This window comes from Rhododendron vialii, chromosome 12a (genome assembly GCF_030253575.1).
Source record: "Rhododendron vialii isolate Sample 1 chromosome 12a, ASM3025357v1".
NCBI lineage: Eukaryota > Viridiplantae > Streptophyta > Magnoliopsida > Ericales > Ericaceae > Rhododendron > Rhododendron vialii.
This window is the reverse complement of record NC_080568.1, coordinates 28361349-28373191: the sequence shown is the minus strand read 5'-3', so window position 1 is coordinate 28373191 and position 11843 is coordinate 28361349. Positions and strand designations below refer to the sequence as shown.

The 11843-nt window shown below is 42.5% G+C and overlaps 2 protein-coding genes across 3 annotated transcripts; both read right to left on the bottom strand.

The window, feature by feature from the left end:
- Positions 1–263: 263 nt before the first annotated feature.
- LOC131311147 (protein QUIRKY) lies at positions 264–7271 on the bottom strand. The gene has a single exon (XM_058338481.1). The coding sequence runs from the start codon at positions 3899–3901 to the stop codon at positions 740–742; it is 3162 nt and encodes a 1053-aa protein (XP_058194464.1). The 5' UTR covers positions 3902–7271; the 3' UTR covers positions 264–739.
- Positions 7272–9165: 1894 nt separating this feature from the next.
- Positions 9166–11361, bottom strand: LOC131310906 (uncharacterized). 2 transcript variants are annotated; one of them, XM_058338172.1, is made up of 3 exons: positions 10899–11358; positions 9682–10042; positions 9166–9651 (listed from the first exon to the last, which is right to left on the bottom strand). In XM_058338172.1, exons 1-3 carry the CDS (start codon positions 11020–11022, stop codon positions 9342–9344), a joined length of 795 nt encoding a protein of 264 aa, XP_058194155.1. In that variant the 5' UTR covers positions 11023–11358; the 3' UTR covers positions 9166–9341. The 2 variants fall into 2 exon arrangements, with proteins under 2 accessions (XP_058194155.1, XP_058194154.1); XM_058338171.1 differs by having other exon boundaries at positions 9166–10042; positions 10899–11361.
- Between the last annotated feature and the right edge of the window lie 482 nt (positions 11362–11843).

Genomic DNA, 11843 nt, shown 5'->3' with positions numbered 1-11843 from the left:
AGCGAAAATAAACTTATTTTTTAAATTAAAGGTGATGTTTTATAAAAGAATGATCTGTATTGTAAAACGGAAAATAAGTACTCAAAAAATAAGAATCTTAATGGAACGGAGCCTAAGAAATATAATGCAGAATATTCTTAAACATTTCACCAGCTGAGCTAAGAAATCCATTTTTTTGATATCACCAGCTGAGCTTGGAAATAACGCAGAATTCTTAAACATTGGAATTCTATCCCACGATCAGTCCACTGAGAGGGTGCCTAAAGCAAATCTTACAAGTTAGAGTGCAATTCAATGCTAATACTTCCGGCAATAAACTACACCAAAATTGGTTCGAACATCCGAGTTATCGAAGAACAAACTACAGCAAAAAAATCACTGGCATTTCAAACTTTGCCATTATGTTTCATCTAATAACCCTATTTTCCTCAATCTACTACTCCTTGCTCCCCCTTTTTGATCTCTCCATTTTCAAACAGTGAGCCCATCAATTCAACTACAAAAAGAAAAAGGAAAAACTTCCTCCCCCACCTTTGTCCCCTTTTCAGCTCCCAACTTTTTTCACTCCTTCCCATGTTATTATTAACCAAAACCCTTTTCCATTTTCAGCCCAAATATTAGAAACAAAAACAGTTTCAGATACCTCTCCAACACCACAAATCCCCCACAATTTCTGGGTCCCCAAAAAGAGCCTAAAAGGGGCTGATTTTTTACCCAAGTGATTATTGATCTTCTACAACTACATTAATCTATCAGATAAACTGGGTAATCTTCTAAAGAAATTCAAGTTTGATGGTGGCATGGGGTCTCTGAACATTGGGTGGCGCAAAAAGTAGAATCCAAGAGCCACTGCCACCATCTTTGGTGGCACCATGTAGAGTGTCACTGTGATCGCCAAACACACCCCTATGAACAGTTTGGTGGCCCTTGGGTCCCTCCAGCTAACCAAGGCTTGAACCCTCTCCCCTTGTGTTGCAAAATCACCCAGCACTGTTTGGACCCTAGCAGCCAGTGTCCTCAGCCGGTCGTACCTGACCCGGAGTATTTCGGGCGGTTTCGAACTGGGTATGGTGTCGAATTCCTCGTCTAGTTCGTCCGGATCCACCGCTTCAGCCTGGGACAAACGGGTATCCATACCGGCCGGGATTTTAGGTCTGAACCGATAGTACCAAACGCCGATTAAAGTCACGTACAAGAATCCGGTCGGGACAATCAAGTCCGGGTACCAAACAAGCACCAAGTAAAGCAAATGGACAAGAACAGTTGTAACCGGGTTCCTCCACCTTCGGATTTCGTCTAACCATTTCGCCAACCCAACTACCCAAGCCAAAACCGCAACGATCCGAAACCAATTGGCCTTGCTCTTTCTCATGCTCCAAGTGTGCGAATCCGCATCCAACATATACCGAACCACCTCAGGCCCCAATGGAGGCTCCGACCTAGCCAGCCATGCTGCCACCATCTTTGTGGCGGCCCCACGCAATGCCTCCTGCTGAGCCACCCCCAACGGACGAAGATAGTGCATTCTAGGAAGTAATGGCTGCCCGTATATCGCGCCCGTTTCTGGCAACAAAGACGGGCAAGCAAACCGTATGGCCACCTCAATTTCGCCCATTTTCTTCAACCCGGTCCTCAACAGCACCAGCAATGGATACGAATTGGTATAGACCTTGTTGCTCTCGAGGGTAGAGACCCGGATCCGGACCTTCCCGATACGGAAATCAGGTTTGTCCTCCGTTCCGTCCGAAAACATACGCCAGTTGTCAAACACCCCAATGGTGAGAACAGTGCAGGGGTCATAAACCTGCCACGTGTACTGCTCGTTCCAGCGTGGATCAAAGCTGTCAGTGATGGTTTTGGTCCGGACCCATTTCTTCCCGTACTTCGCGACACAGTAAGCATCGGTAGACCCTTTCCCTCCGCCCCTGGTTTTCATCGGCAACAACCCACGAGCCCCCAGGATCCCCAGCTCCAAAATCCCAACCGCCGGCTTCCACAGCTGCTTCGCCGTCGGCCGGTAATCGCTGCACACGTGCGCCGCCTCTTCCAGCACGTGATACCCGCCCTCCAAGCACATCCTCAGGTGTATCCGCCCGCAGTAGTTCCCGCCGCCGCCGCCGCCGCCGCCACCACCACCATGACCACCCCCCACACCTCCTTCCAAACCAAGCCACTTGGACCCCACGTGGCGCTCGTCCAATCGCTGCTCAATTGAGGCCACAGGAATCATAACGTGCCCCAAGAGCACCGGATCCTTCCCCGTGCGGTCCTCAACGAGCAGTATCAGAGTGTCTTCCAACGGCTCGCCGGCGACGAAGACGAGATCTTCGTACCAGAAAAACGACGTCGTCGAGTGGCTGTTAGTCGCTCCTCGCCGCGTCCGTACCGACTGAAACCCTAGCTGCGCTTTGACTCGGATTTCCGGAGCAGTCAACGGCGGTAGATTCGAACCAATGTGGAGATCCTGAGCTTCGATAACCGTCACTCTCAAGTACCACAGCTTAGGCGATTGATAAACCTTCGAGCGTGTGTGGGCCACGTAAGGCGCGTCCGAGCTCCAAGACTCGGGAAAAGCGTCGTCCGCTTGAGTCCCGATCCAGACTGACAGCTGTATATCGCCGGAGACGGCACCGGAATTTGTACCTTCTCCTCCGCCGCCGCCGCCTTCGAGGCGGTACCACTGAGGAGCGAGAGGGCTGTCGGGCGGATCCCGTACGGGGACGTCGGAGAGGTCGAAGCAGACGCCGCCGAGGAAATTCTCCGACGGCGAGTCCCAGACGGAGATCTCCAGCGTCGAGGAGCTCGCGTCTGATTTGTTGTGAGCGAGGGCGAAGACCTGGTTCCACTCGGGGCTGCTGCGCAACGCCGTTTTAGATCTGACGAAGTGGCTCGACGTTCTGATCTTCACGTAGGGAGCCTCCGCGCTCGGATTGATTCCCCTTGCTTTCACGATTCTTATAAACAAATACAGCATCGGCTCGACGAGTCCGCCGTACACCCTCTCCGGCTCACCGTTGTTAAACTTGCTGTTAATCACTTTCGGAGCATAATCTCCTCCGTTCATCGGCCGCCTGTTATAAGCCCTAACTCTCTCACTCTCTCCTCCAGTATTCCTCCCCGTAGCACACTGCATCTTCCTCACCTCCGCTGGATAATACTCCGGCTGCGGCTGAGGATGCGACGGCGGAGGCTCCGGTTGATGCGACGGCGGAGGCTCCTGGTGATAATAATACCGGTGGTGATGGTCTGACTGGTGAACCATCACCACCGGTGGAGGAGACTCCTCTATCGTCACCATAGGTGGAAACTGCGATCCTTCCATCGCAATTTCCGACGGCACAACCCTCCCTTCCTCCCCGACAACCGTGGCAAACGGCGGCGGGTGGTGCTCCGCCTCTTTCTCCGGCTGCACATTAGTATTATCACCATCATTTCTCGGCTCATCATCCTGAATAACCTCATCGAAGTAGTAAATTCTCAACCCTAGCTCTCCTCGGATCCAACTGAACACGCTCTTCTTCTCCAACTGAAAGTACACCAAGCCTTCCTCGCCTTTCTTCTTGAACTGGCTGCCGTATAACTTTACGCGGCCGAGGAACTGGTTCTTCCTCGCGTTCCCGCTACTCATCCTCTTGTCGTTGAAGACCTCGACCTCGAGCACCTCGTACTCCATCGTGCTCGGGTCCGAGACGTCGAACTCGACCGTCTCGTTCCATTCCGGGTTCAGGTTCCTGTAAACCGTCGAGGTTCGCTTCTTGTGGCCGTCGTAGTCTAGCACCACGTAGGCGCTGGAACTGCCCTGGCCGTCCTTGGGGAGGAGGTCCTTGGCGTTCTCGACGTCGACGACTAGTTTCCGTCTGGTTTTCGGCGGGTGGGGATGGATAGAGGACGACGTCGTCATGGTGTCATTTTTGGGGGGTTTGCGGTGGTGGGTTGGGGAGGAGTGGCCGTTGATGGCGGAGGAGATGAAGGGTGAGTGGTGGTGGTGGTGGGGAGTGTTGGCTTTTTGCTGTGGCCTTTTTGAATTGGTTCCTTGCTTTGGAGTAGTATTTCCGTTGGTGGTTTTTCCTTTTTTTAATTTTTTTTTTTTGGATTTTTCCGATTTTTTGGTAGCGTGTTTTCTGTTTCTTGGGATTCGGGAATGTTTTTGGCGGGGGATGTTGTTGAGGTGGTTGGTTGCTGCTGATGCTTGGCAGTGTATCTATCCGAAAATATATATACCTAGAGAGAGAGACATCTTTTTTTAGAGAGAGAGAGAGAGAGACAGATTGGATTCCATTCTCTCTCGTGAAGTTTTTCTTTCAACTTTTCGGCTTCCCTCCTTTATGGGTTCTTCCTCAAAGGCTCAAACCACCTCTACCTGTCGACCATTCCATTCCCAAATTGCGAACTGTGATAAATACATCTCTTCTCTGTGTAAGTATTGGTATGTATTAACCCGATTTACGAGTTTCTTTCTCACCTAAGATTACAAGTTTGATTATCTTGACAAGCAATTTTTGGGATCATCTTACCCTACAAGTAAGCATATCAAAAGTAAGCATATCAAAAGACTGTGAGATGAATTTTAAGAATTATTTCGAGATTTGGCTTGGGACACCCTACATTACCCGAAAAAAAAGTATTGGGATCTATATTTATACTAATTGTCTAATTGAATCGCTTGAGCTAGTGGCTATGTTGAATGGGTGAGTATTGCATTAGATTGTGATTTTGTCATGTGTTGCTAGTCTCTAGAATTGGATTAAGTTATGCTGTAAAGGTTCTAAGGGCCCGTTCCAGAAACCTTCTTAAAAACAAACAGTTTATTTCACATTTTTAAACTAAAAAATAATGTAAATGAAAAATAATTTTTTAATTTTTTTTGCACTGTATAAAAGATCTTGATAGGATCTATCAAACAAGATCCATATTGATAGAAAAATTATTTACGTAAACACATTATTTTTTAACTTGAAATTGCCTTCTTAAAAAATAAGGGCTTATTTAAGGTTGCAGAACGGAGCCTAAGTCTATCACTCGATGCCATAGAATATATGGATTTGATTATTCGGTGGGGTAAAATATTCTAGTCTTTCCTGAAGTGTGGATTGCTAATTAAGACTCTTGGAATATAGAATAAGATTCTAAATTTGTGGGTTTGGATTCTCACTTGTCTGTCCGCTTAGGGTCTTTGTGGGCCTTTTTTTAGCTTGCTTCAATGATCGAAACTGTTTATTTTTTAAGAATTTGTCAGAAAGTTAATTGTAACAAAAATCATGTTGGGTGATATTTGCTTTTAGTTAATACAACCTTATTAGCTTCGGATTCCCATCAATTCCAAGTACCTGAACTAATCAGTAACACTATCGTTTGTCTTTCAGGATTCGTTTTGTAGATTTATGAGTGACAAAAATGGCAATGCTGGATTCACCATCGTCGGCCGGAAGAAAGGCCCGTTGGGAATTACGACGAGCAAAATGCCTGGCAAAGTAGTCTGATGACCTAAAAACAAATTGGAGTAAGGCCCATTCATTAAAAGTAATTATGGACCTGTTTTTTGTTAAGACCAGCAGTAATAGAAATGCTGTGGGACAGGAGAAGATAAAATATCACTTCCTAAAGTTATCCTTCATCCAATTATATTTGGTGGTATCTCTTTGGTTGGACCATGTGTTAACTATAGTATCTTGTTAATGCATATTTTATTAGTTGTTGATTTTTGTGTTTTGGTATATAAATGCATTTTTACTGGCATTAACTTCCACTTATAGCATTTTTAATTGTACTTTCATGTCATATCTATTCAAAGTCCAGCACAACATATTTGCTAAAAAATTCCACAAGACTATCTTCTGTACATCAATTTTTTTTTATACATATTTTGAAATCATTCACCTGGGATTTAATTTTCTCGAAATATGCCCCGGGTATATTGTTTGACTGAGGTATATGTTCTTTGGAATGGATCCTCTCCGGTCCTTAGACTGGAGCCACTGGACGGTCTAGTCTGGGTCGCTTCCAGGCCCTTCCCGGATTCTTTTTATGTAGCTTAGTTATTACTGTTCTTTAACTCATTCCTGTTCTTGGAATGAAAACCAAATCTCACCACACGTAGCCATTCCAGAACCAAGATGCTTCAGCAAGGCACAGGATTCCACCACCGAACAATAGGCCCCTCCTTTTTGTCAAAAGCAAGAAAGAACATTTTTGAATAAAGTTGAGGACTAAGCATCCCACTTTATTGCTTCGGGACCCTTATTCTCGTATACCCATTTTCAACTCCATAGCTGTCAAGTAGATTGTGTCAAGTGAGAGAGGATCAGGACAATTTAAGTTCACAATTGAGCCTATAATTTCCTAGGTTGCATTGGGAGGCTAACACTCTGTTTGGAACATGAGTTCAAATTCTCTGTATAATAATAAGTGATCCAGTGCATTTCCTGCTATTTAGATCCTGTGAGAATCCTCTCGTCTCGTAACAGTGTCCCGTGATCAATGGCCGAAAATTTACTGGAACACCGCTTCAGGGAAAGGATTCTATTTTTCTTCTCTGTTTGGTTCTTGGTAGAAAAGGAAAGGAAAAGAGAAAAAATTCAACTGAAAGCAGTGAAAAGTCAATTCCCTTCCCTTTTCCTTCATTATTTCTTCCTCTTCTCTTTTACACTCACATTGGCACATTGCATATTATTTTCTTCCCTTTGCTCTTTAAAATCAAGCATGAGAAAATAGTTTCCTTTCTTCCTTTCCTTTCTTTTTTTTTTTTTGCAAAACCAAATAAGAGAAAATAAACTTTCTTTTCTTTTAATTTCTCCCTCATTCGCCTTCTCTTACTTTCCTGAGTTTCATGTCTGTTCCACAAGTTCCAAGCATACCGTAAGCCTGCTTCAAATTAGATTAAACTGCAACATGCTAACCTAATTACCTAAATCTTAAAAGTTTGTTAATTGTACTGGGATGGGATTATATTTGGATTCAAAAGAAACCTATTAAAACTGTTGCTGATCTGTTCCTTTTACTCTTTCTTTAGTCAAGTCTCAACTACAACTGGATGCCGTTGCAAGATGTACTGATTCGGTATTAGACTAGACTATGTCAATTGCGAAAGATAAAGTCTTTGGTTACTAACGTCAGAAAATAAGACATTAATCGATTACATGTGAATCACTAAGGAGACAAAACAACATAGCTAGCTTCATACTGGTGTCTGCTTGGATATAGAAACTGGAAAACTGAAGGACCCACAGACTGAAAAGTAGGGAAAGCAACTTATTTGGAAGTTATGTACATTAAAAAACAACTGCTAATCCAATTACTGATGGCTTCAGGCACAAGAGCTCTGGTTGTGCCATGTGGACATTCCATATTAAAGTGACACACAAATTGAAGAAGCTTCGAACTCATTTCCTCGTCTTGTGTTGGTCGTTAGTGGAATATATATGCAGTGCTTCACCTTTTGTAGGTTATGAACTGGTAATGGAATCTGATCCTTTTTAGATAAATAAAAGTGATTTTGAATTGATGCTTGTGTTTGTGGCTTATTCCTACTACCAGATGAGTTCAAACCACAGCAGAAAGATTGAGTAACTCACAATCCTTACTTGTATATGTTTCCTTCTTTTTGTTCCTTTTTTGTATTTCCAGATAAGTATACTTCTGTCCACTCTTGTGTTCGTGCGAAGTTACATCTGTACTAGACTTTGTGTAGAGATATGGTTTTCATTGGTCACGACGGAAAATACCAACTTTCTGTATTTAAATTGCTTGATCCTGTGTATTGTTTTAGCCTGCTCTCAAACTACCTTTGCCTGGATCTTTAGGATACCCATACGACTTTGCCCTCTGGAGCATAATATCAACACTTGAGCATGTAGTTGTCCTTAAAATTTGATTCAGATAGGCTATTGTGAGTGATTGTAAAGAATAGATGGCTTTTGTTGGCCATATCTGAATTTCACTGTGTATTGGGATAATATCCGTCATTCTTTTGTTGCCCATGTGATGATGGAGATGATGATATAATAATATACAAATGGTGTGTGATTAGTCTAACCATTTATATTTCGTAGGTTATCTGGGTATTGACATAAATGTATTTCCTCATGCTTAATTATCCCAACTTCCAGGAAGAGATCAGAAACAAAAGAATGAAGGCTGATAATTGACTGCTCGTTTATCACTGCCAAAAAGCGCATGTTTTTACAGACATCTCCCATTCAATCTCACTTAAATGGAAACGAAAGGATGCTTTTCCTCTCAAATTTGTGATCCATCCATGTTCGAGGTTCGAAATGTTATTCAGGGAAATAAACAGCGACTCTACAACCACGTGTGTTATTACTTCCGTCAATAATCCCTACATCCCGTCTTGAAGACAGGATACCAGCTTCTGACGAGCACAAAAATCATGTTCATGATATTTGAAAAGGTTCATTTACTACGATTGATGTCAGTTGCGGTCATTACTGCCTGTAGATAATTCAGAAAGCCATCGCGTTGTTCAGTTAATAACTCTGATTGATTTATAGAGATATATTCGTTTGCATTTTTCAGTTCAATAACTCTGATTCATATATGTGTTTCCCTCTGTTTTTTGAAGAGTTATATATATCCTGCCAAATGTAAAAACTGCATGTGCTGAATTTTTAACATCTTTGAGTACTCTTCCAAGTAGAGTTCAGTGGGTAAATTTCGTTGTCCACTTCGGAAATCCATGCCATTGCTGTGTTAGGCTGCTGATTTTGCCACTCTTTTTTTTTTGTCAACGCCACTCCCCTGCAAGTGTATTTTTGCTGCAAAAATACACTTGCAGGGGAGTGGCGTTAACAAAAAAGGGAGTGGCAAAATCATTTCCCCTGTTATCGGCTTTTTTTTTACACGAGCTTTGTAACTGAACTTGTCATCCACCTAATTCAACTTGGCCTTATTTGTTCTGCCAATATACATATTGGGAAAAGTATTTTATTTCGTTGAGGCGATATATGCTCTTAATATTCATTTTCTTGCATTATGACAACTGCACTTGTTTATAGAAGATACAGGGTAGTATATCATATTATGGGGATGGGAGAAGGCGGGGTCAGCGGGATTTGAACCCCAGGGCCTTGTAGTTGCACTGATTATGTACCAACTTGTCCAAATTTTACAAGGTAACCGGTGCAATTAATATGAAAGGACACACAAATATTAGACAAGTAGACATCACATTGCATATATTCGAAGTTTCTCTGCCGAGTTTCTATTTTCTGGGTACAGACATTTATTCAAGCCTACAGTATGATCTGGTATAAACATACACATAACTAGACCTACTAGAATGGATGTATGCTTACATATTAGTTTTTATCACCATGTATACATGCTTACATTGGTGTAAGGCCTCCCTCACTTCCAGCATTCGATTGGAACTTCTGAGACAATAACACCCCTAGTGCAAATGCTAGCACAGCAGTAACAGTAATCCCCTTGTTCTTACTTAGAATGTCCACAACACTTCCCAAAATACCACCTGCCAGCGTCCATGTCGCTGTAGGTACTCCCTGAAAACCTCCTTCCTCAACCACTTTCTTGTCATCGTCATTCTGACCATGATGGCTGATGTGGCCCCCACCGTAGTGTTCTTCCTTATCGTGCTCATGGTTGTGCCTTTCATCTTGTTCTTCTTGATGGTGCCTGTGCTTTTCATCATGTTCTTGATGGTGCCTGTGCTTTTTATCATGTTCTTCTTGATGGTGCCTGTGCTTTTTGTCATGTTCTTCTTGATGGTGCCTGTGCTTTTCATCATGTTCTTCTTGATCGCGCTTGTGTTCATGCTGTTTTCCTCTAATGTTGTCGTCAGTAGCTGCGTTCAGAGGTTCCTTCTCCTTGTCTTTGACTAGCTTTGGGACGATGACATAAAGAATTTCACTTTCGTATCTTCCACTGATTTTTTCAGTGTCCGAGTTTTCTGGGATTTTGAACGTCTGCTCGAAGCGGAAAATTTTGTTCTCGGTCTGTCTCTCTCCCCCGACCATTATATGACTGCGGTCATCAACCTGAATATTCAACCATTCCTTCTTGAAACCTGAAGAGGTAACAGTCAGAAAGTTAATGACATACATGCCTCTTGTTTATGTTAGGACTTGGATCCTCTTTAGTCCACCTATTTGTGGGCCCTTCCCCAGTCCACGTTGATTATGAAGACCGTGCATTTTTAAGACCTCATCGAGAACGTCAACCACACCAAAAATTATGATGATCGGATAATTCTTTGATATTAGCCAGAAGGTTAAGACATGCCTCTTGTTTATGTGAACTGGGTAGGGAACATTTTCGAGAACTTTTGCTTTCGGTTTTGGCATGTAAAGGGATTGTGAAAATGATGATTGTTCATATTTCCAAAAAAATTGTCTACTGAAAATTGTGCTGATAAACTGATTCAAACACAGAAAACGAACGGGGACAATGATTTTGATGACCGTAATGTTTTATAAGCAACTTACCCCTCCTTTCCATGGCAAAACATTCCTAAGAAATCTTGTATTCATGTCCATGCCATGGCCCAGGGCTTAGGTCTCAGTGCCCTTAAATTGAGGCAAAATGCATCTCCAAATAACAGAGATGTGCAAGTGTTAAAAGGCTTTTTTTGAATGGTGACACCATGAATTCTGGGCAATTGGGCAGATATTCTCTGAGGCTTTCTGGACCTCTACGCCTATTATACGTCTATCTATATATACAGGTAGTGCATGCAAAGACTCCTGATTGTAGCAGCATGTTTTAGTATAATTTTTGACAGAGACGGTGATTCTCGTGACTTGAACCAGTGCAGTAACGTTGGGTCAATTACTACCACTTGGGAGGTTGCGACTCCTGCCTCTGTTCATCTACACATGTGAATCAGAAAAATAAAAAGCACGTAGACAAAGCTTGAATATTACCAGGAACATGAACATACAAATAGTGACAACTCGAATCCTCTGTCCAAGCCGAAGGAGGATCAATTTCCTCAACTAAGCTATTATCACTGCTAGACGCCTGTCGTCTTCCTCCAATGTCCGTCATTGATGAGATGTGGGCTTTGGTTCTTGGGTCTCGAACTGGTAGCGAATCAAAACGGGTTTTGCTTTCTGTCGTATATAAGGTGAGAAAATTCAGGAGCTGATCTCTCAAGTTTCTGAGTTTTCAGGGTGGCCATTTTTCAAGTATAGCGTAGCTTTTCTTGTGAATTCTTGCATTCTTATTCCAAACTTTTTGCAGAAGTTGGAGTTTTTTGGGTTTTGGAGGGAAGACCCTAGTCTCCAAGAAAGGAAGAGGACTATTCTTTACTTTACTTGAATTCAGAATGGCTTCTTTTGGTTGATCCTTTTCACATTTTTGTGATTCTTTATAAACTTGAAAGCATGAACACGCTTTTAGGTTTCTACTATTTTTTGTTTATGACAGGGACACAAAATGTGCCCGCACAGTTGGGTGGGCCTTTGAATTGGAATCCCCACAATTTCAACCAATATGAAAGCGGGTAATGTTCACCCTATTAAGTGGAGGGTAAAAACAATTAAATTCGACTTAGGGCGCATTCGACAAACCTTTTTAAAAAATAAATGCATATTTTCAATTTTCAAAGCTTAAAAATAATGTGTATACGAAAATAAATTTTTTAATTTTTTTTCATCGTCTATAAGATCTCGATTAAACAAGATCTATATTGCATATTTTTATATTTTAGTAAATTCATTATTTTTAAACTTAAAAAATATAAAAAAAAATACTTATTTGAAAATAAGTACTTTTTTTTGAGATTCTGGAACGGGCCCGAAACTGCCCATTACACCGCTCTTGTAGCCAAGAATGCCAAACAAGCTACTGCGAACGTGTTACAGGTT